Genomic DNA, 24,177 nt, shown 5'->3' with positions numbered 1-24,177 from the left:
TGGCACGGTTTCTCCCCGATGGGACAGCATTTGTATGATCACATATTAATTAATAATGTTTATTGTCACAAGTAGGCTTACATTGACACTGCAATGAAATTACTGTGAAAAGCCCCTAGTCGCCACACTCCGGTGCCTGTTCGGGTACACAGAGGGAGAATTCAGCACGTACAAATTAGTCAGGAATGTAATGGAATACTCTCCACTTTCCTGGATGAGTGCAGCTCCAACTCAAGAAGCTTGACACTATCCAGGGCAAAGCAGTCCATTTGCTTGGCACCTAATCCACAAACCCTAATCCACAAACATCCACTCCGTCCAGAACAGTGGCAGCAGTGTGTACCATCTACAAAATTCATTGCAGAAACTCAACAAGGCTCCTTCTGCAGCACTTTCCAAACCCACATCCACAAAGGGGTAACGGCAACAGACACATAGAAATCCCATCAGCTGCAAGTTCACCTCCAAGCTACTCACCATCCTGAATTGGAAATATGTCACTGTTCCTTCACTGTCACTGGGTCAAAATCCTGGAACTCTCTCCCTGATAGCACTGTGGCTACATGGAGTGCAGCAGTTCACCAAGGCAGCTCGCCACCACCTGCTCAAGGCAGTTATGGGTGGGCAATAAATACTGGCCTCGCCAGCGACGCCAACATCATATGAATTAAATTTTTAAATGCAAAAACACTGCAGATGTTCCAGTATCAAAATATAAAGAGCCAATGCTGGACATGCTAATCAAGTTAGACCGTATCTGTGGAGAGAAAGAAACAGAATTACAACTTCAATTCTGATCTGCGGTTAGTCTCCAATAAATACTTGACTTCCTGTTGATGATGAATGGTGGACTTATTTCCCACAACCACCCGCGGTCCGGAAACCGCTCTATCCAACTCGCTCATTGCTTAGGCGCTGAGTGCGCATGCTCCAGGGCCAGCCAGCCGTTGGGCATTCTGGGTAGCTTCTCTGTTCCGAGTCGGAGGGAACCGGGAAGTGGTGGCGCAGATGGGCTGCAGTAAACTGGTCAGGATATGGAATCCCAGGGGGAGCGATGGAGCCAGCTCTGGACGGGGAGAGTTTCTCAACTCCTGAGTGAAGGCCGCAAACCCTAAATAAGACCCTGCGGTACATAGTTTATGGCTTTGGGTCCTGTGCCTGGTATCAGGCCCGGGTGAACGGCCGCCATGTTGGTTCAGCGAGGAGAAACACGCATGCGTGGCTTCTGGATGACGTAAGAGAGAATGGGCAGGACTTTCGGGGTCACTTTTCCAGCTGGGTCCTAGTGCCACTGGGAATCTGCATGACGGCAACAGGTGTTTAGCACTGCTGCCTCAGCGACAGGGACACAAATTCGAATCCGAGTTTGGGTGAGCATTTGTCTTTGTGAAGTTTTCACTTTCTTCCTGTGTCTGCGTGGGTTTCCTCCCACAGACCAAAGATGTGCAGGTTAGTTGGGGTTTTGGGGCTAGGGTGGGGGAGTGGGCCGAGGCAGGATGCTCTTTCAGAAGTCAGTGCAGACTCGATGGGCTGAATGGCCTCCAGCACTGTGAAGATGCTAATGGGGAGGTTACAGTCCCTGTATACTTACCGGAAGGGGCTGCTCCTAAATGCTTTGTGATACGTTAATTCCACATTCCCAGCTTTGTTGCACAGAGGGGTCTGCTCCTGATCTGTTTAAAACACCAATTTGTAGATCCAGATGGGGGAGCCCTATGGGGGAGAATGTAGGGCTTCCTGTGGCTGCTGGCCTCTCTTCTGTGGTCTTGCCCATGCTCAGGTGGCCCTGGAGCAGGACCAAGAGTTGTCTCCCAGCACACTTGATACCTTCCACAACTGTTGTTACCTCAGGATGCAGAGGCCACAGAAAACAACATTCTGGTTTAGTTTAAACAGTTTTGCTTTGTTTTTGTTGGGATTTTGCTCTCTTTTACTTTGATTGAGCAGCATATTTGGGGAACCAAGAGATGGAAGAATATTCCATAGAGATTAGAATTATTTGTTCTGAATTTCTATCATGGACTGACAGCGATACTGACACTGTCAACTCCTTTTACAGGGCATTGGACAGAGACGATTTGAGACATTCATCATCAGCCTTTGAATATGGAAGGAGAAATGTTTATTTGTGGGAAAGGATCTGAAACATCAGTGTGACTGGCAAAGCACCGAGACATAAACACATACCCGAGTGAGAGTGTTCCAGTGAACTGACTGTAGAAAGAGCTTTAACCAATTACCCAGCCTGAAAAAACATTGCACCATTTACGTGGGGAGAAACCATACACGTGTTCTGTGTGAGGACAAGGCTTCAACTGATTATCTAACTACGTAACATAAGGACAGTGGCATCATGGTGAAACCTTGGAAATGTGAGGACTGTGGGAAGGGATTCAGATCCCCATCAGGACTAGAAATTCATCAACGCAGTCATACTGGGGAGAAACCATTCATTTGCTGTGTGTGTGGGAATGGATTTGCTGATTCATTTAGACTGGTGTCACACCAGCGAATTCACACTGGAGAGAAACCGTACATTTGCTCACAGTGTGGGAAGAGCTTCCGGTCTTTATCTAACCTCACTGAACATCTACGGGTTCACACTGGGGAGAGACCATTCCACTGCTCTGACTGCGGGCAGAGATTCACTTGTTCTTCCCACCTCACTGATCACAAGCGTGTCCATACTGGTGAGAGGCCGTTCATCTGCTCCGTGTGTGGGAAGGGATTTATTAAATCAGCGAACCTTCTTGGACACCAGCGTACTCACACTGAAGAGAAAGCATTCACCTGCACTGAGTGTGGGAAGAGTTTCACTCGTTCATCTAGTCTTCGGGATCACCAGCGAGTTCACACTGGGGAGAAACCCTTTACCTGCGCTGAATGTGGGAAGGGATTTGCTTTGAAATCGCAGCTTCGGTCACATACACTTGTTCACACTAATGAGAGACCATTTCAATGTTCTGACTGTGAGAAGAGCTTTAAAAGTGGAAGTGATTTGACAAAACACCAGCGAATCCATTCTGGGGAGAAGCCATTCACCTGCCCTGTGTGCAATAGAGGATTCACTCAGCCATCCGCTCGTCTGAAACACCAGAGAGTTCACTTGTGATTACAGGGATTTGATTCCTACACCCAGGAATGAACAATGTTCATTCTGACAGTTCAGATTTATTTCCATTGATGTTAAACTCCAGCCCAGTGAAAGGAATTAATAGAATGGACATGAATTATATTGGACGTGAATTGTATTAAACACCCAGTATTGGGAGTCCTTGATTTCTCTAGGATAAGAGGAGACTGATTGATGTCCTATTACCGACTGTTCCATTGTTGGGTCTTTTCTCTTTTGTTAATGGAAGACTTGTATTTATATAGCGCCTCTCACAACTTCAGGATGGCCCAAAGTGCTTTACAGTCAAGTTCTTTTGAATTGTAGTCACTGTTGTGATGTAGGAAATGCAGCAGCCAGATTGTGTACAACAGGCTCCAACAAACACAAATAAGATGCTGGAAATACTCAGCAGGTCAGGCAGCATCTGTGAAGCAAGAAAGTGAGTTCAAAACAGAACTATGATTATGACCAGATTATCTGTTCAGTGTTCATCACCGAGGGCTTTATAGTGAGCAGTTCACCCGAGAGAACTTCCTCCTTCAAAATATCATCAGCAGAACCTTTATGTCGAGCTGCAAGAGCAGATGGGGTGAGATTGGAAGGTTTCCTCTGAAAGACAGTGCAGTATTCCCTCAGTACAGCGCTGTATTCCCTCAGGACAGTGCTGTATTCCCTCAGTACACTGCTGTACTCCCTCAGTGCTGTATTCCCTCAGTACAGTGCAGTATTCCCTCAGTACAGTGCTGTACTCCCTCAGTACAGTGCTGTATTCCCTCGGTACGGTGCTGTATTCCCTCGGTACGGTGCTGTATTCCCTCAGTACGGTGCTGTATTCCCTCAGTACGGTGCTGTATTCCCTCAGGACAGTGCTGTATTCCCTCAGTACGGTGCTGTATTCCCTCAGTACAGGGCTGTACTCCCTCAGTGCTGTATTCCCTCAGTACAGTGCAGTATTCCCTCAGTACAGTGCTGTACTCCCTCAGTACAGTGCTGTATTCCCTCAGTACAGCGCTGTATTCCCTCAGTACAGTGCTGTACTCCCTCAGTACCGTGCTGTATTCCCTCAGTACAGTGCTGTATTCCCTCAGTACAGTGCTGTATTCCCTCAGTACAGCGCTGTACTCCCTCAGTACAGTGCTGTACTCCCTCAGTACAGCATCGCAATACCAGCTGGGCTTTATGGTTGGGTTTCTGGAGGCGAAGTTGAACCCACATCCTCCTGACTCAGAGATGGGAATGTAACCACTGAACAATAACCCCTCATCATTAACTCGAGTTTATTTCCGTTCTCACATCTTTGGTTGTTCTCCTGAATACATTAACCCATTGAATCATGCAGGGGGGGATGAACAATAGTCTTTACAGACACCTAGAAGTGGGAGTAGGTAGTAAATTTCAGTAGAAATTATTCATTTCCAGACAAGTTCCATTTTATAAGCGAACACGATCGAGGAAGCCATTTTGAGACTAATATTTACCTGAATGGGGCATTTAGTATCCAGCTATTAACCAATTGTATTAATCAATGAAGTGTATGCATTACTCACCAATCAGAAACAAATAGTGATCGTCAATTGATTTTAATTGAAGATTTAATAATCAGTTTGTAGTATGTGTTAAAAGACTGGGTTATACCTGAAACTAATGTCAGCCTGTTTTAAATTCTGTACTCCAGCTTCTGTAAGAAGAAATGTATGATTTGATAAGATGGTTAGCAGTGAGGCTTCATGCTCTTGGTAACCTTTTTGAGATGGAAGGTCATACAATGAATTGAAGACTTGTGCAGGATCAGATAGGAGGGATACATTAAACAATCCCATTATATCTCGATCTGAGACATTCACCCAAATGGTTAAAAAACAATTAAAATGATTCAGTAATGGAGGCCGGCGGCGGCTAAGGTGTTGAGGGGATTTATGGACCAGATGGAGGGGTGGATCCCTGGAGGTTTGCGAGGCCAAGGGCCAGGGAGTACTCGTTTTTCTCCCATGTACATACGGCCTACTCGAGGATTGATTTTTTTTGTCCTGAGCAGGGGGTTGGTGTCGAGGGTGGAGGAGGTGGAATACTCTGCCATTGCCATTTCGGATCATGCCCCGCACTGGATGGACCTCGGGCTGGGGGAAGAGAGGGACCAACGTCCGCTCTGGCGCTTGGAGGTGGGGCTGATGGCAGATGAGGAGATGGCCGAGAGGGTTCGGGGATGTATCGAGAGGTACCTTGAGGCCAATGATAACGGGGAGGTTTGGGTGGGGACGGTCTGGGAGGCATTGAAGGCGGTGATGAGGGGGGAATTGATCTCCATCCGAACCCATAGGGAGAGGGGGGAGCAGAGGGAGAGAGTGATAGGGGAGATGGTGCGGGTGGATAGGAGATATGCAGAGGCCCCAGAGGAGGGATTGCTGGGGGAGAGGCATAGCCTTCAGGCCAGATTCGACCTATTGACTACCAGAAAGGCGGAAGCTCAGTGGAGGAAAGCACAGGGGGTGGCGTATGAATACGGGGAGAAAGCGAGCAGGATGCTGGCACACCAGCTCTGGAAGCGAGATGCGGCCAGGGAGATTGGGGGAGTGACGGATGGGGCTGGGAAGGTGGTGCGGAGGGGAGTAGATGTTAATGCGGTCTTCAGTGACTTCTATGGGGAACTGTACCGGTCGGAGCCCCCGGTGGAGGGGGTGGAATGGGGCGCTTCTTGGACAAGCTGCGATTCCCGAGGGTGGAGGAGGAGCAGGTGGAGGGACTAGGGGCGCCGATCGAGCTGGAGGAGGTGGTCAAAGGGATAGGGAGCATGCAGTCGGGGAAGGCGCCGGGGCCAGACGGGTTTCCGGCGGAATTTTATAAAAGGTATTTGGACCTGTTGGGCCCCCTGTTGGTCCGGACCTTTAACGAGGCAAGGGAGGGGGGGGGGGGGGGCTCTGCCCCCAACTATGTCACGGGCGCTGATTTCCTTGATCCTGAAGCGGGACAAGGACCCTCTGCAGTGCGGATCATATAGGCCGATTTCGCTGCTGAACGTCGATGCTAAGCTGCTGGCAAAGATCCTGGCCACTACAATAGAGGATTGCGTGTCCGGGGTCATTCATGAGGACCAGACGGGGTTTGTGAAGGGAAGGCAGTTGAATACAAACATACGAAGGCTCCTCAATGTTATTATGATGCCGGCTGTGGAAGGGGAGGCGGAGATAGTGGTGGCATTAGATGCGGAGAAGGCCTTCGATAGGGTTGAGTGAGAGTATTTGTGGGAGGTGTTGGAGAGGTTTGGGTTTGGGGAGGGGTTTATCCGGTGGGTGAGGCTGCTCTACGAGGCCCCGATGGCGAGTGTAGCCACGAATAGGAGGAGGTCGGAGTACTTTCGGCTGTACAGGGGGACGAGACAGGGGTGCCCCCTGTCCCCCTTGCTCTTCGCGTTTGCGATTGAGCCCCTGGCCATGGCACTGAGGGAGTCAGGGAACTGGAGGGGCCTGGTGAGGGGTGGGGAGGAGCATCGAGTGTCGCTGTACGCGGACGACCTGTTGCTGTATGTGGCGGACCCGGTGGGGGGGATGCCGGAGGTGATGAGGATTCTTAGTGAATTCGGGGGTTTCTCTGGGTATAAGTTGAACTTGTGCAAGAGTGAGGTGTTTGTGGTGCATCCGGGGGATCAAGAGGAGGGGATTGGTAGGCTCCCATTGAAGCAGACAGGGAAGAGCTTCAGGTACCTAGGGGTCCAGGTGGCGGGGAGCTGGGGGGCCCTGCACAAGCTCAACCTCACAAGGTTGGTGGAGCAGATGGAGGAGGAGTTTAAGAGGTGGATATGTTACCGCTGTCACTGGCGGGGAGGGTGCAGTCCGTTAAGATGACGGTGCTCCCGAGGTTTTTGTTCCTGTTCCAGTGCCTTCCCATCCTTATCCTGAAGGCCTTTTTTAGGAGTGTCAACAGGAGTATCACGGGATTTGTGTGGGCGCATGGGACTCCGAGGGTGAGAAGAGTGAGTGTTCCTGGAACGAGGCAGGGATAGGGGGGGGGGGGCTGCCGTTGCCCAACCTCTGTGGGTACTATTGGGCTGTCAACGCAGCGATGGTGAGTAAGTGGGTAATGGATGAGGAAGGGGCAGCTTGGAAGAGGATGGAGGCGGCGTCTTGTGTGGGCACGAGCCTGGAGGCGCTGGTAATGGCGCCGTTGCCGCTCCCTCCAACGAGGTATACCACGAGCCCGGTGGTGGCGGCTACACTCAAAATTTGGGGGCAATGGAGACGGCACAGGGGAGAAGTGGGGGGCTCGATGGAGGCCCCGATACGGAGAAGCCATCGGTTTGTCCCAGGGAGCATTGATGGCGGATTTCTGGGCTGGCACAGGGCAGGGGTTAGGAGGTTGAGGGACCTGTTTGTGGAGGGGAGGTTCGCGAGCTTGGGGGAGTTAGAGGGGAAGTTTGGGCTCCCCCCGGGGAACATGTTTAGGTACATGCAGGTGAGGGCGTTTGCCAGACAGCAGGTGGAGGGGTTCCCCCTGCTGCCCCCACGAGGGGTGCGGGATCGGTTGCTCTCAGGGGTGCGGGATGGAGGATTTCAGACATATACCGGGTAATGCAGGAGGTAGACGAGGCCTCGGTGGAGGAACTGAAGGGTAAATGGGAAGAGGAGCTGAGTGAGGAGATTGAGGAGGGGACGTGGGCGGATGCCCTGGAGAGAGTGAATTCCTCCTCTTCCTGTGCGAGGCTTAGCCTCAGACAGTTCAAGGTGCTGCATAGTGCCCACGTGACTGGGACGAGGTTGAGTAGGTTTTTCGGGGGCGAGGACAGGTGTGCTATGTGGTCGGGGAGCCCAGCGAACCACGCCCATATGTTTTGGGCGTGTTCAGAGTTGGGGGAGTTTTGGAAGGGGGTAGCAAGGACGGTGTCGAGGGTGGTGGGATCCAGCGTCGAGCCAGGCTGGGGACTCGCAATTTTTGTGGTTGCAGTGGAGCCGGGAGTGCAGGAGGCGATAGAGGCCGGTGCCCTGGCCTTTGCGTCCCTAGTAGCCCAGAGGATCTTGCTCCAATAGAAGGATGTGAGGCCCCCAAGCGTGGAGGCCTGGATCAATGATATGGTAGGGTTCATTAAATTGGAGAAGGTGAAATTTGCCCTGAGGGGATCAGTACAAGGGTTTTTCAGGCGGTGGCAGCCTTTCCTGGACTCCCTGGCGGAACGGTAAGAAAATAGACCGACAGCAGCAGCAACCCGGGGGGGGGGGTTTGGATCGGGGGGAGGGAGAACTGTGTACATGGGTCTGTGGGATGTGGCGGGTGCTATCTCTTTCCCTTTTGTTGTTTGGGTTTTTTTTCCTTTTGTTTGAAGTTGGGAGGGTATTGTTCTTGGGGTGTTACCGCGGTTGTTTGTTAAGAGTTAAGATGTTTATATTTTGTAAAAATTTCAATAGAAATTTTTTTTTAAAAAAATGATTCAGTAATGAAATTGACCAACCATTGAGTTCTAACCAGTTTATTCAAACTGAGGGAGGAGCTACTTAAGGATTTAAAACCCGAGGAGAAGGTCCATTGTCAGCCAAGTACTGGAATCCCCAAAGCAAGATTCCCATCAGAATTGTTGTCAAAAAGGCAGCACGGTGGGGCATTGGTTAACATTGCTGCCTCACGGCGCTGAGGTCCAAGGTTCGATCCCAGCTCTGGGTCACTGACCATGTGGAGTTTGCACCTTCTGCCCTGTTTTGCTCCCACAACCCAGAGAGGTGCAGGCTAAGTGGATTGGCCACTCTAAGTTGCCCCTTAATTGGAAAAAAATGAATTGGATACTCTTTTAAAAAAAAAAAAAAAAAAAAAAATTTTTAAATAATTGTTGTCAGGAAATGATACAAGAGGGATTATGTTTATACAGCCTGATCAGCCAAGAGAAATGGAAACAGTCTGTTTTGTATCGACAAGTTGACCCTTTTCCTTCTGTGTTGATCAGTTTCCCCTTTTCCTTCTGTATCGATCAGTTTACCCTTTTCCTTCTGTATCGATCAGTTTACCCTTTTCCTTCTGTATCGATCAGTTTACCCTTTGCCTTCCATATCGATCAGTTTCCCCTTTTCCTTCTGTATCGATCAGTTTACCCTTTTCCTTCCGTATCGATCAGTTTACCCTTTTCCTTCCGTATCGATCAGTTTACCCTTTTCCTTCCGTATCGATCAGTTTACCCTTTTCCTTCTGTATCGATCAGTTTCCACTTTTCCTTCCGTATCGATCAGTTTACCCTTTTCCTTCCGTATCGATCAGTTTACCCTTTTCCTTCCGTATCGATCAGTTTCCCCTTTTCCTTCCCTATCGATCAGTTTACCCTTTTCCTTCCGTATCGATCAGTTTACCCTTTTCCTTCCGTATCGATCAGTTTCCCCTTTTCCTTCTGTATCGATCAGTTTACCCTTTTCCTTCCCTATCGATCAGTTTCCCCTTTTCCTTCTGTATCGATCAGTTTTCCCTTTTCCTTCCCTATCGATGAGTTTCCCCTTTTCCTTCTGTATCGATCAGTTTCCCGTTTTCCTTCTGTATTGATATGTATCTTTATTTTAAATAAATTTATTTCAATTTAACATCTGAAATTCCTGTCCTTCCTAATCATTAAAAGTCTTGTTCAAACTAAAACAATTGAGTAAACTATTTACAAACACTGGTGGATTGGTTGGTTGAAATAAGAACAATACAGCACAGGAACAGGCCCTTCGGCCCTCCAAGCCTGTACCGGTCATTATACTAACATTTGCCAGAACCCTCAGCACTTCGTTGTGCCATATCCCTCCATACCCATCCTATCCATGTGTTTCTCAAGATGCCTTTTGAACGCCGTTAATGTAGCTGCTTCCACAACCTCCCCTGGCAATGCATTCCAGGCACTCACCACCCTCTGCATAAAAAAACCTGCCTCTCACATCTCTAAACTTTGCCCCATGGACCTTAAATATATGCCCCCTGGTCACTGACCCCTCCACCCTGGGAGAGAGTGCCTGCCCATCCACTCTATCCATGCTCCTCGTAATCTTGTAGACCTCGATCAGGTCATCCCTCAACCTCCCTCTTTCTAATGAAAGTCCGTGTCTATTCAGCCTCTCCACATGGCTAACACCCTCCAGACCAGGCAGCATCCTGGTAAACCTCCTATGCACCCTCTCCAAAGTCTCCACATCCTTCTGGTAGTGTGGTGACCAGAATTGTGCGCAATATTCCAAGTGCTAACTATAGCATGACTTGGCAGTTTTTATACTCGATGCCCCATCCAATGAAGGTCAGCATTCCGTATGCTTTCTTGACTAACTTGCCCACTTGTGTTGCCACCTTCAAAGATCTGTGGACCTGCACGCTCAGATCTCTCTGACTTTCTATATTCCTAAGAGTTTTGTCATTTACAGTATTACCTCACATTTGGCCGGTTTAAACTCCATTTCTCTGCCCAAGTCTCCACCCTATCTATGTCCTGCTGGATTTTCTGACGATCCTTAACATGATCTGCCACTCCGCCAATCTTGGTGTCATCCGCAAACTTACTTGTCAGACCGGCTACATTTTCCTCCAAATCGTTTATGTATACGACAAATATACGTTTTAATATGAGATCACCTGAAAGTCTGAATTGTCTGCATTGGATGGAGCCCTTGCAGCCTCATGTGAGGATATCGGTGTGAGTGTGCAGATGAAATGAAATGAAAATCGCTTGTCACGAGTAGGCTTCAATGAAGTTACTGTGAAAAGCCCCTAGCCGCCAAATTCCGGTGCCTGTCCGGGGAGGCTGGTACGGGAATCGAACCGTGCTGCTGGCCTGCTTTAAAAGCCAGCGATTTAGCCCAGTGAGCTAAACCAGCCCCCGATGTGATTTGTCAAATGTAAAATAACTCATGAAGAAATGTTTTGTGAAATTCACTGAAGAACTGTGTCCTAGGCCAAACTAGTTTCAGTTGATGCTTTATCAATGGCCGTACTCCCATGATAAGGTCAGAAATGGGGATGCTCGCTGATGACTGCACAATGTTCACCATTTGCGACTCCTCAGTTACTGAAGCAGTCCATGGCCAAATGCAGCAAGATAATATCTAGGCTTGTACTGACAAGTGGTAAGTAACATTTGTGTCTCTCAAGTGGCAGACTGTGTCATCTCCAACAAGAGAGGATCTAACCTTGACATTTAATAGCATTACTATCACTAAATCCCTCACTGGCAACACCCTAGGGATTGCCATTGACCAGAAACCAAACTGGACTAGCCATAAATATTGTGGCTACAAGAGCAGATCAAAGGTGTGTAACTCATCTCCTGACTCCCTAAAGCATGTGCACCATCTACAAGACACAAATCAGGAGTGTAATGGAATACTCCACTTGTCTGGATGGGTAATAATAATAATCTTTATTAGTGTCACAAGTAGGCTTACATTAACACTGCATCACAGAGAATGTATGAATGTTGTAAATTACCGCAGGAATCGGAAGCCTTCAATTAAAAAAATTTTTTAAGTACCCAATTCTTTTTGTTCCAATTAAGAGGCAATTTAGCATGACACATTCATCTGCCCTGCACATCTTTAGGTTGTGGGGGTGAGATGCGTGCAGACACGAGGAGAATGTGCAAACTCCACACAGTCAGTGACCCAGGGTCGGGATCGAACCTGGGACCTCGGCACCATGAGGCAACAGGGCTAACCCACTGCAGCAACGTACTCCCCTAGTTTTAGTATCTTACTACAATGTGTAATCAAGAAATTAGGCAAACCAGCTCCAGTGTAGAAATCAGTTGTGAGAAGTCAATAAGAATAAACAGAGGTCACAGCCAAGGAGAATCTAGAACAATGCCAGAGACAAACAGAGGTCACAGCCAAGGAGAATCTAGAACAGTGCTCCGCTTTCCTCCCACAAGTCCTGAAAGACATGCTCGTTGGGTGAATTGGACATTCTGAATTCTCCCCGTGTACCCGAACAGCTGCTGGAGTGTGGCAACTAGGGGGTTTTCACAACAACCTCATTGCAGTGTTAATGTAAGCCTACTGTGACAATAATAAAGATTATTATTAGAGGAGTCATCAAGTCTAAAGGTAAAAGGGGCATGGATGAGGTTTCAGCAGCAGATGTGCTGGGGTGGGGGTGGAGACAGGTGACATTATGGAGAGTGAAATAGCTGGTATTAGTGATGGTGTGGAAATGTGGTCAGAAACTCATCTAGGGGTCAAATCTGACATGGAGATTGTGCAGTGTGTGGTTCAGCCTCAGACAGTTCCCAGGGAGAGGGATGGACTCGGGAGTTAGGAAAGGGAATTTGCATCCCGGTCCTGGGTCACTGTCCGTGTGGAGTTTGTACATTGTCCCCATGTCTGCTTGGGTTTCATCCCCACAACCCAAAGATGTGCAGGTTAGGTGGATTGGCCACGTTAAATTGCCCCATAATTGGAAAAAATATAATTGGGTACTCTACTCTAAGTTTATTTTTTAAAAAGGAAAGGGAATTTGTAGTGGTGACTGAAGATAATGACTTTGGTCTTCCCAAATTTTAATTGGAGGAAGTTTCTGCTGATCCATTACTGGGTGTGGGATAAGCAGTTTGATAATTTAGTGACAGAGGAGGAATGGAGAGGGATGGGGATAGGGGTGAGGTAGAGCTGGGTGTTGTCAGTGATCATGTAAAATCTAACACGGTGCTTTTGGATGATGTCACCTAGTGGGGTCGGGGAGGTGCTGGGGATAGAACACCGAGTACAAGGAATTTGGAGAGGAAAGGGAGATTGGAGATGTCTTGGAAATTTGTAAAGATGGTGGGGCCAAGTGTTCTATTTAGGATGGGTGATGATGTTGCATTAAAGTGAGAGGGACAGAACCAAATGTGGTAGAACTGGAAACATATCAACTAACGCAGAGAAGTTGGATGGTCAATTGTTTTGTGAGAATGGAGTCAAGGGAACAGAAGTTGGGTCTGATGGACAATATAAGCTCAGAGGGAGAGAGAAGATAGGAGAGAAACTGGAGAAAGATCCGAGTTCAGGGCTCAGACGAGGAGGAACTTCAGACACAGTTTGGCCTGGTGGGTTAGTGGAAGGGAGGGAAGCAGCAGAGGTAGCTGATCGGATTGTCTCAATCTCCGTGACAAAGGAACTCCATGAACTCCACACACTTGTTGTCAGAGGTGAGGATGGATGAAACGGGGTGAGGGCGAAGAACATTTCAAAAAGAAGACCTTTTGTTAGAAATATTTTAAAATACTTAACGCACATTGTTTCACGCAATGCTGATTTATTTGACCTTTACCTGGAATATTAACCCCTATAACTGAGCTGGAGTATATTTATTGTTAAGGGCACAGCCAGAAAGGAAATTTGAGACATTTGTCCCCACAGTTTGCCTTTGCAATTTGTATAGGAGAAGGAGAGGTTGTGAGCTCCAGAAATGATGTCCCCAACTATTTGTGATGGTTTCTTAAGTAAATGTTCATGATGGAATCGGAAAATAAATAAAATGAAATAGAAGTACACTTAAAATAAGGCAATGGCTTCACACATCCCAATACTTGAAACAGTTCCAAACAATCTTAATTTAACTACCTCAGAGCTAACCTTCCCCAATCTGTCCAGCAATGCCTTTTAGATTTTAAGATCTATAAAATGCAGAAACCTTGTCCCAAACTGTGCCTTTGCTCCAATTTGCTCCTGAGGTTAACCAGCAGTTAACTGGCTTTTCAAATCTGGCTTCCTTCACACAGCTTTCTGGGCTGCGATTTAAACAGTATCTTCACAAGTTTCACTATCCCCTTAACTACGTTCTTTCCCTTTGATCTCTCCATCATTTTACCCAATTTCGTTCGAACTAATCTCTCCCAGAATTGCTTAAAATAATCTCTTTACTTTAACATTCATAATTTTAAAAATTGAATTTACTTTATCCATACTTCATTCATGACACCTTTCTTTCACACCTTGCATCTTTTGAATCGCAACACCCATTCACATCTGTTTCTGTTCTCTACCCAACCTAACTAGATTTTTTCGGTAAATATCTGGTTTGAAGTCGAGCTGGGCTCATTAACACATCAAACTCACAGTTTAAATTCACACAGTTACTCTTTCTCCCACTGTAAGGACCACTCTCACACTTCACTAGTTACAAAAAATGTATTACACATAGAAAATATTTGGGCCTCACGGTAGCATGGTGGTTAGCATCAATGCTTCACAGCTCCAGTGGTCCCAGGTTCGATTCCCGGCTGGGTCACTGTCTGTGTGGAGTCTGCACGTCCTCCCCGTGTGTGCGTGGGTTTCCTCCGGGTGCTCCGGTTTCCTCCCACAGTCCAAAGATGTGCGGGTTAGGTGGATTGGCCATGCTAAATTGCCCGTAGTGTAAGGTTAATGGGGGGATTGTTGGGTTACGGGTATACGGGTTATGTGGGTTTAAGTAGGGTGATCATTGCTCGGCACAACATTGAGGGCCGAAGGGCCTGTTCTGTGCTGTACTGTTCTATGTTCTAAAATAGTTCAATTTCTTAGATTCTTCTGACAAATTTTCTTGATAAAACATCAGTAGAAATTTATGAACAAGGTTCATTCCTGGGTGTGATTAACAGTAAAATATAATCACTAATTATTTGCAAACACGCTGGTGACTTGTCAGGATGGACATCCGAGTGAATCTCTTCCCACACACGAAGCAGGGGAACGGTCTCTCCCCAGTGTGAATTCGCTGGTGTCTTTGCAGAGTGGATGACTGAGTGAATCCCTTCCCACACTGGGCGCAGATGAATGGCCTCTCCCTGGTGTGAATTCGCTGATGTACAGTCAGTTGAGACGATTGCCTGAACCCTGTCCCACAGTGAGAGCACCTGAATGGTCTCTCATCAGTGTGAACAAGCTGATGGCGCATCAGGTCCACAGGACTTTTATAGCACTTCTCACAGTCAGTGCATTGAAATGGTCTCTCTTCAGTGTGAACCTGCTGGTGTTTCAGCAGGGTGGATGAATCGCTGAATCCCTTTCCACACTTGGAGCAGGTGAATGGCCTCTCCCCGGTGTGAACTCGCTGGTGTTGTAGCAGTCCTTTTTTTTTTTTTAAATTTAGAGTACCCAATTCATTTTTTCCAATTAAGGGGCAATTTAGTGTGGCCAATCCACCTACCCTGCACATCTTTGGGTTGTGGGGGCGAAACCCACGCAAACACGGGGAGAATGTGCAAACTCCACACGGACAGTGACCCAGAGCCGGGATCGAACCTGGGACCTCAGCGCCGTGAGGCTACAGGGCTAACCCACTGAGCGTTGTAGCAGTCCTGATGATTGAGTGAATCCCTTACCACATTCGGTGCAGGTGAACGGCCTCTCCCCAGTGTGAATTCGCTGGTGTACAATGAGTTCAGATGACTGCCTGAACCCAGTTCCACAGTCTGAGCACCTGAACGGTCTCTCATCAGTGTGAGCTCGCTGATGACGCATTAGGTTGAGGGAACTTTTATAGCACCTCTCAGAGTCTACACATTTAAAAGGTCTCTCGTCTATGTGAACCTGCTGGTGTTTCAACAGAGTGGAAGAATCAGTAAATCCCTTTCCACACTTGGAGCAGTTGAATGGCCTCTCCCCAGTGTGAACTCGCTGGTGTTGTTGCAGCCCTGATGATCGAGTGAATCCCTTCCCACACTCTGGGCAGGTGAATGGTGTCTCCCCACTATGAACTCGCTGGTGTCTCAGCAGGTTGGATGACCAGGTGAATCCCTTCCCACACTCTGGGCAGGTGAACAGTCTCTGCACAGTGTGACTGGGCTGATGGGTTTCCAGCTCAGACAGGGATCTGAATCCCTGCTCACAGTCTCCACATTTCTCCGCACTGCCAGCATTGCTATTTTCTTGCATGTTCAAAATCCGATGATATTCAGATCCTGATGTGATGTCTGTTTTCCAACTGCAAATCCTCCCCTTTAAACATCCTGTGAAATTGATTTAAAACAGAAAAATAGGGAGTGAGAGAGAACCCAAAAAACACAGGTTGTGAAACTGAGCTGAATGAATCTGGTCATTTGTGGGGCCGGCATTGGGAAAAAGTGACCATGGAAACTATTGGGTTGTCACGAAAAACTAACTGTTTCAGTAATGTCCTCAGGGAAGGGAACCTACCATCCGGTCTGGGCCTACACAGGATTCTGGCCTCCATACGAACATATGAAATAGGAGCAGGAGTAAACCATAAGCCCCATTGAGCTGCTTCAACATTCACGATGATCATGGCTGATCTTGGTTTAATCTCCAACTTCCCGTCCTCCTCCTCAAATCCTTTGATTCCCTGAAAAATCTCTCCATCTCTGGGTTAGGAAGTTCCCTCATTTTAGAACATAGAACAGTACAGCACAGAACAGGCCCTTCGGCCCTCAATGTTGTGCCGAGCAATGATCACCCTACTTAAACCCACATAACCCGTATACCCGTAACCCAACAATCCCCCCATTAACCTTACACTACGGGCAATTTAGCATGGCCAATCCACCTAACCCGCACATCTTTGGACTGTGGGAGGAAACCGGAGCACCCGGAGGAAACCCACGCACACACGGGGAGGACGTGCAGACTCCACACAGACAGTGACCCAGCCGGGAATCGAACCTGGGACCACTGGAGCTGTGAAGCATTGATGCTAACCACCATGCTACCGTGAGGCCCAAATATTTTCTATGTGTAATACATTTTTTGTAACTAGTGAAGTGTGAGAGTGGTCCTTACAGTGGGAGAAAGAGTAACTGTGTGAATTTAAACTGTGAGTTTGATGTGTTAATGAGCCCAGCTCGACTTCAAACCAGATATTTACCGAAAAAATCTAGTTAGGTTGGGTAGAGAACAGAAACAGATGTGAATGGGTGTTGCGATTCAAAAGATGCAAGGTGTGAAAGAAAGGTGTCATGAATGAAGTATGGATAAAGTAAATTCAATTTAATCTTGGGAAGACTTAAGCTACTGTCTTCACTCCCTGCTACAAATTCCACTTCCTAACCAATCAATCCGTCTATCACCTCAGAAACTGTCTGAGGATTGTGCAGACTTAAGGGGCCGAATGGCCTCCTTGTGCACTGCCGGGATTCAATGATTGTCAGTCTCGGATAGAAATGCCCAACGTTTCTTCTCCTGCTCCCTCATCCAGAATGACCGATCATGCTCCCTGCTGTACTTTGCCCCCAGCTATACTTTGCCCCTTGTCGTCATCAGCAATCCCTCAATTTGAGGATGACATCTACCCAGGGTCTTGAGTTTCTGCCATGGGTGGACAGAACCACAGATCTTGAGACCATGAGGTATTGGAATCAGGAGAGCAGGATGTATTTCCCTTTCTTTCCATCGATCCACCGCCCCATCATTCAGACATTGGGACTCAAAGACGAATCCAGTTTGATGGGCAAGTTGTCTCCATTCTGAACAATGGGGAACAAGCCCCTCCCACTCATTGAAACATCGGCCCCGACCAAGATGGCGGCCACGCATGCGCCATGGTGCACACTGATTTCAATAAAGATGGCCATTAATCCAGGCCGAAAATGAGGAGCTGCAGCCCCCGCTCGGTACAATCTGGGTCCGGCTAACTTTTTTCCAAGGTTACTGACTCACGCAAGGTGCTTACGCAGCGTTTCCGCCCTTCCCCGCGATCTCTCGCTCGCTACATATGGTTCACAACCGCTTACTTGCTACACATGTAAACAAGCAGCCGCTCTCCGTCGCCATGACGCACACTGCGCATGCTTCAATCACAGCAGGCCCTGCCTCTCTTTCACTCCGATTGGTTGGAGGACTAGCCGCTCCCGGTCGGTCCTCCAGTCCCGCCCCACCTGATCCTATTGGTCCGAAGCCGCTGTCAATCACCCGGGCATTGTGACAGTTTCAAATGGTGAGAGCGGCCACAGTCAGTATCTGGAGAACCAGAACTACATTTGGTTTTCATATAATAGTCAGATCGTCATGGTTTGTTGACAACATAATATAATCCACTTCTGGTGTGTGTTACACTGTCACTGTTATCATCAGACATTTTAAAGAAATTAATTTAGAGTACCCAATTAATTTTTTCCAATTAAGGGGAAATTTAGTGTGGTCAATCCACCTACCCTGCACATCTTTGGGTTGTGGGGGTGAGACCCACGCAAACACAGGGAGAAGGTGCAAACTCCACACGCACAGTGACCCGGGACCGGGATCAAACCCGGGTCCTTGGCACAGTGAGGCAGCAGTGCGAAGCACTAGGCCACCATGCCGCCCACTTTATTAAACAATAACCTGCCTTTTATTCCAATTCTGGTGTATGTTGCCACTGCAGATCCTGGGCTGATTGGAGTCTGGTATAATAAATATAGTCTGGTTCCAGTGCCTCTGAGGTCATTTCAACTGATATTAATGGAGACAAAAGGCCCAATTATATCCAATTGTATATAAATATCCAATTGTAATAGGAGGACAAGGTGAAAGGAAGCAATGATATTTTGAGGTCTCTGTGCTGTGGTGTCACAGGGATGTGTGTGATAAAGTAGGAATTGAAACATGGCAGAGACACGTGTGACTGACTCCACCTGACTGAGAGCTGTTATACCCAAGGGGACAGCAATGAGGACATGGGGAACTCCAGAGATTTCTGATGTCTGAGGTACATCTGTTAGAGGAACTGAAAATATTCAGATCCTTCTTCTAGTTCTCGAGTTACAGTCACACAGGAAATGTATCTGACAACTCATCAAAACCAAAGTTTTAATCTCTTTGAGACACATTGTGATTGAAAAGATCGAATGTTAAAACATCATTTTGAGGAAAATTCAGACTGTCATAAAGATGAGTGAACTGTCCAATTAACCCCATTCACCATAACTCTGCCAGTTTACCCTCTGCAAGTGTTTATCCAATTCCCTTTGAAAGTTCCTGTGAAATCTGCGTCCAGCAGCCTGTCAGTGTGAATTCCAGATCACATCACTGTGTAAAAACCATTCTCCTCATCACCCCCTTGGGTTCTGTTGTCAAATATCTTAAATCTCTGTGTCCTCTGGTTACAAACCCTCCTGCTCTTGGGAAACAGTTTCTCCCCATCGACACTATCACAAATCCTTCCTCATTTTAAACACCTCGATTAAATCTCCCCTTCACCTTCCCTGATCTCAGAGGGACAATCCCGATTTACCCTGCGCTGAAGAGTCACAAGGCAGCACGGTAGCATAGTGGTTAGAATAATTGCTTCACAGCTCCAGGCGGAGCTCCAGGTTAGGTGGATTGGCCATGCTAAATTGCCCTTAATGCCCAAAATTGCCCTTAGTGTTGGGTGGGGTTACTGGGTTATGGGGATAGGGTGGAGGTGTGGGCTTGGGTAGGGTGGTCTTTCCAAGAGACTCGATGGGCTGAATGGCCTCCTCCTGCATTGTAAACCCTATGATTTCTAAGGACTCAAAATGTTAACTCTGCTTCTCTCTGTGCCGATGCTGCCAGAACTGCTGAGTTTTTCCAACATACAAAAAAGTTTTCCCAACATTTTCTGTTTTTCTCCCTTTTTTTCCTTCTTCAAACTATCACAAACACTTATTGATTTGAACACCACAATTGGATAGGAACAGACAGAGATCAAGACAGATACAGAGGAAAGAAGAGAGATTTTTAAAAACCAGAAAGGTGAGGTGGTGCGACATAAAAGCTGAGAAATAGAGGAAACAAGTAACACAGAAAGAATGATATAAAATATAAGGGAGCAGGTTATCAGCTCCCAGCTACAGAGAGCAGAGGGAACTCCGTGACTGATTCACAGACACAGCCGGTTCTGTCCGGGAATGGAGACTCTGAACAGAAATAACCGGCTCATTTGTAAATGTCACCACAATGTGATCTGTGTGGCTCTGCCCTGACTCTGTGGACAGATATAGGCGGCACTGACAGATGTTCTCACCAGATTGTGGTCCCTGGATTTATTTTCTGCTCAGAAGTGAGATGTGCGGTTTGGAACCGGCAGCAGAGAAACAGGAAGTTGTGTTACCTGAGAATGAAACAGCAGGCGTCAGTTTCATGTTATCACCGTGAACAGTCTTCCTGCCTGTGAGGGTGAACTCACTCTGACAGCATCAAGAACACCCACACAGATTGCTGCCACTCTCAGCATTACATTCACCTCACTTCCCATTTTATACTTCAAAATATGAGGTTATTTAGATTTTTAACATATTCACTGAGTTGGAAGATGGACTGAGGATTATCACTGGGAGAAATAAGGGGACATTATACAAAATTAAATTTTCCTCAAAAGAGATTTAAAGTTAGTTAGGGCCAATCGGTGAGAGAGAAAGGATTGAGTCTCCATAAATGAGATGTTGGAGAGGTTCAGTGTGTTCTGTGCTTCTTCAGAGAGAGAAATTAAGTGAGTTTATGCGCTCTGTGAAATGAGTGAGTGTGAGAGCGGAGAGAAGTGAGAATCTGAGAGAGAAGAGAGATGTCTAGTGAATGAGAGACAGGAGAGCAGGTTCACATACCCGAGGATCACTGAGAATGATCAGAATAAGGAGATCACCCAGAAAACAGCCAAGCGGCATCTTCAGCTGAACACATCACTCAGTCTTAAAGGGACAGTCTGGGCTCTGACACTGCTCAGCCCCCAGTAAAAGGGGCAGACACAGCTTCACCCTTTTCTCTGTTATGTTTCTGATTGTTAAAGGCCCGTAGGGCTGAGGTTTATTTTAAAGGACAGAATGTGGGAAGCACATAACAATAAAACTGGGAATTCTTGTACACACGCTGCAGCTCCTTCTTTATCCAGGAATGAAACTGTTGTCTAATTGTCGCAGCAGTAAACAGCTGCTATTTTAATGCAGACTTCAACCAATCTATTTTAAGAAGGTTTCTATTCAATTAATTCATTGTGACTGTCACACAAACACATTTTCAGTCTGGAACCAGCTGTTTTAATTCAATCAAGAACATCACAGTTTTACACCAATCTCAGATTTGACAGCACGTTTCCAGCATTCACCATTGTTCTTCCTGACTCTAAACACAGTTGTAAAGGAGCTTCTGTTCTGTGTCTATGAGCTCTCAGATATGGAAGAGAATGATTGGGACACATTTCTTACACACCTCAGGATTAACCCACACGGGCACTTTGCTGTCAGTGAAGAGAGATGAGAAAGACCAAAGTATTGTTTGTCCCTCTCAGTGTGACACTGAAGGACTGCGTCAAGGCTGAAGTTCTGTTCCTGCCGTGTGATCCTCCCCCAGATTGTCCCTTCTGAGCACCAGACAGGTGATATTCAACACTCAGGTGGGAAAGACAAAAATCTGCAACGTTTCAAACACATTTATTCAGAATAATAAACCTCATCAGCAGATTAAGACAGTCAGAGTGAACATTACTCAGTCCTGTACATGATTAACAGCATCAATAAGGGTATAATCTAAACCTTGTGGTTTCTTGTGAACTCGCTGGTGTGTTAGCAGGTGGGATGAGTGAGTAAACCCCTTTCCACAGACATTACAGTTGAATGGCCGCTCCCCAGTGTGAACTCGATGGTGTTTCAGAAGATGAGATAAATGAGAAAATTCCTTCCCACATTTGGAGCAAGTGAACGGCCTCTCCCCAGTGTGAACTCTCTGGTGTGTCAGCAGGTTGGATGATTGACTGAATCCCTTCCCACACACAGAGCAGGTGAACAGCCTCTCCCCATTGTGAACTCGCTGGTGATTCAAGAGGTTGGATGAACGAGTGAATCCCTTCCCACACTGAGCAAGTGAACGGCCTCTCCTCATTGTGAACCTGCTGATGTGTCAGAATGTTGTATGAACGTGTGAATCCCTTCCCACATTCAGAGCAGGTGAACGGTCTATCCCCTGTATGAAGCTGCTGGTGTATCAGAAGGTTGGATGAATTAATGAATCCTTTCCCACACACAGAGCAGGTGAATGGTCTCTCCCCAGTGTGAGCATATTGGTGTGTTAGTAAATCCTTTTTGATTTTAAAGCTCTTCTCACAGTCAGGACAGTTAAAAAATTTGTTATCAGAGCGAACAAGTTGATGTTCATTTCATTTTCATGTGTCTGAAGGTGGGATGACTGAATGAATCATTTCCCACACAGGGAGCAGGAGAACGGTCTCTCACCTGTGTGAATATGTTGATATGTCAGCAGATCCTTTTTACATTTAAAACTCTTCTCACAGTCAGGACATGTAAATGGTCTCTTATCAGTGTGAACAAGTTGATGAGTAACAATGTGGGATGACCGAGTGAATCACGTTCCACACACAGGGCAGGTGAATGGCCTCTCCTCAGTGTGGACTCGCTGGTGTGTCAGAAGGTTGTATGAATGGGTGAATCCCTTCCCACAAATGGAGCAGATGAACAGCCTCTCCCCAGTGTGACCGCGACGATGAACTTCCAGTTGTGATGGGTAACTGAATCCCTTCCCACAGTCCGCACATTTCCACAGTTTCTCCATGGGGAGGGGTCTTAATGTCTCTCCCGGTTGAAGCTTTGTCCACACACAAATAAGCGTTTAATTTGTCCCTGCAGTGAATGACATGATACTTTTTTTGAGGCTGTGTAACTGGTTAAAACTGTCTCCACAGCCAGTGGACTGGAAAACTATCATTGGGAGTGGGTCTCGGTACTTTTGCAGTCACACTGCTAAAACAGAACAAACACTTCCCCTTCCAAATTCAAAGCCTGAAGATATTGAGCTCTTAATGAATTGAGTGATTTCGATATGATGTTTGGTTTGAGTTTTCTGTCGGCGAATTCTCCACTTCCAGTATCCAGTAAAAGGTGTTTATAAAAGCCACCACTGTCATTGCAGGATAGAAATTCTGAACAGACTATTCTATTTTCTCTGGAACATTTTTTCCTCTCTTATTCCCTCAAAGCTGTAAATCCCCGTCCCACACACTCTCCCTCCTCCCTGTGCTGAAATCCAAACCCATCTCACCATCTCTTTCCTCCACTCCCAGTTTTCTCCCTCCCTCTCCTCTGCCTGGGTTCAGTTCTCCAGCTCCTGTCTGCAGACTGACAATAAAACCAATGGGTCTTATTGGGGGGTTTGGGTTCTCACCATTGTCCCCGCTCGCGGCGGCTCTCATTCAGCCTCTGGGAGCCGCACTCACTCTCACTGCGGCTGCGCTCAGCCCGGAGCAGCACCGCGCATGCTCCGCACAGAGGCGCCTTCCGGGGGCGGAGCATTCTGACGTCTACGCGTTCTGGCTCCTGTAATGGCGATAGGGCGTATTCATCCGCGCCCGGCATTCCGGGTAGCCTTATCCGCCATTATTCCATTACGTTCCTCATGCTCATAACTTGATTCCGGCAATTTTGATACAGTCCGGTGCTTGTACCGAATGTGGCGGCCGCATCGATGTTTTTACCTCTGATCGGCCCCTGTTAACAGCTATCATCTGTTTAGGGGGAGATATGCCGCAGGGCGCCTGCGCGGCCGCCATCTTTCTCAGCGGAAATGTGCAGCAGAGCGCATGTGCGGGCATCCAGGAACCGGAAACCGGAAGAGAGAATATTGTGAATTTTTCTCCTGGACTAAGAGTGAAATTCCTTTGGAAATTCCTTTAGAAAGAGGAGGATTTGCCAACGGGAACTTCAAACCAAACATCACATCATCCTCTGACTGAGTTACTCGATTCATCAGGACCTGAATATCATTGAGAGGTAAAATGGTTTGTCTGTTCTGTCTGATTTCAGATATCAGAGTGACTGGGAAACTTTTAATGACCATTCCAGGTTACATTTGCGAGTAATTACACCAATCACATTGGTAGCCATGATATGGAAATGCCAGCGTTGGACTGGGATGAGCACATGAAGAAGTCTTACAACACGAGGTTAAAGTCCAACAGGTTTGTTTTGAATCCATAGCTTTCGGAGCTCCTTCCGAGGAAGACTATATGTCAAAGTTCGCCTGTAGTTCCTTCCTCTTTTCCAACGTCACTGGGCACCATCTTCTGCATAACTCATATCTACCTCCTGCATCTCATCTATTACCATCTGCTGCTCCCCTTAAACGTGATGACATCACCCCATACTATCGCCTTTCGAGCCTCCCAGATAACTGCCTTCTATACCTCATGAATTGGGTACTCTAAATGTACTTTACTTTTAA

The 24,177-nt window shown here is 47.2% G+C and overlaps 2 protein-coding genes and 1 long non-coding RNA gene across 5 annotated transcripts; 1 reads left to right on the top strand and 2 right to left on the bottom strand.

The window, feature by feature from the left end:
- The first annotated feature begins 898 nt into the window (after positions 1 to 898).
- Positions 899 to 3,287, top strand: LOC119959760 (gastrula zinc finger protein XlCGF7.1-like). 3 transcript variants are annotated; one of them, XM_038787855.1, is made up of 2 exons: positions 899 to 1,234; positions 2,060 to 3,287. In XM_038787855.1, the coding sequence occupies exon 2, from the start codon at positions 2,354 to 2,356 to the stop codon at positions 3,110 to 3,112; it is 759 nt and encodes a 252-aa protein (XP_038643783.1). In that variant the 5' UTR covers positions 899 to 1,234; positions 2,060 to 2,353; the 3' UTR covers positions 3,113 to 3,287. The 3 variants fall into 3 exon arrangements, with proteins under 3 accessions (XP_038643783.1, XP_038643781.1, XP_038643782.1); XM_038787853.1 differs by having other exon boundaries at positions 899 to 1,370; XM_038787854.1 differs by having other exon boundaries at positions 899 to 1,449.
- A 12,021-nt stretch (positions 3,288 to 15,308) lies between these two features.
- On the bottom strand, positions 15,309 to 17,786 carry LOC119959761 (zinc finger protein 664-like). The gene is made up of 2 exons (XM_038787856.1): positions 17,748 to 17,786; positions 15,309 to 16,010 (listed from the first exon to the last, which is right to left on the bottom strand). Exon 2 carries the CDS (start codon positions 15,934 to 15,936, stop codon positions 15,334 to 15,336), a length of 603 nt encoding a protein of 200 aa, XP_038643784.1. The 5' UTR covers positions 15,937 to 16,010; positions 17,748 to 17,786; the 3' UTR covers positions 15,309 to 15,333.
- A 3,175-nt stretch (positions 17,787 to 20,961) lies between these two features.
- Positions 20,962 to 23,405, bottom strand: LOC119959765. Its single transcript, XR_005459272.1, has 2 exons — positions 23,122 to 23,405; positions 20,962 to 21,357 (listed from the first exon to the last, which is right to left on the bottom strand). It is a non-coding gene; the product is annotated as an uncharacterized LOC119959765 (long non-coding RNA).
- Positions 23,406 to 24,177: the final 772 nt, after the last annotated feature.

The sequence above is a fragment of the Scyliorhinus canicula genome, unplaced genomic scaffold (assembly GCF_902713615.1).
Source record: "Scyliorhinus canicula unplaced genomic scaffold, sScyCan1.1, whole genome shotgun sequence".
NCBI lineage: Eukaryota > Metazoa > Chordata > Chondrichthyes > Carcharhiniformes > Scyliorhinidae > Scyliorhinus > Scyliorhinus canicula.
The sequence above is the reverse complement of the archived record's forward strand: the minus strand, read 5'-3'. Positions and strand labels throughout refer to the sequence as shown.

What these genes read in the sequence shown, in the direction of transcription:
- LOC119959760 (XM_038787855.1), top strand. Translation starts at nt 2,354, where the DNA reads ATGGTGAAACCTTGGAAATGTGAGGACTGTGGGAAGGGATTCAGATCC.
- LOC119959761 (XM_038787856.1), bottom strand. Translation starts at nt 15,936, where the DNA reads ATGCAAGAAAATAGCAATGCTGGCAGTGCGGAGAAATGTGGAGACTGT.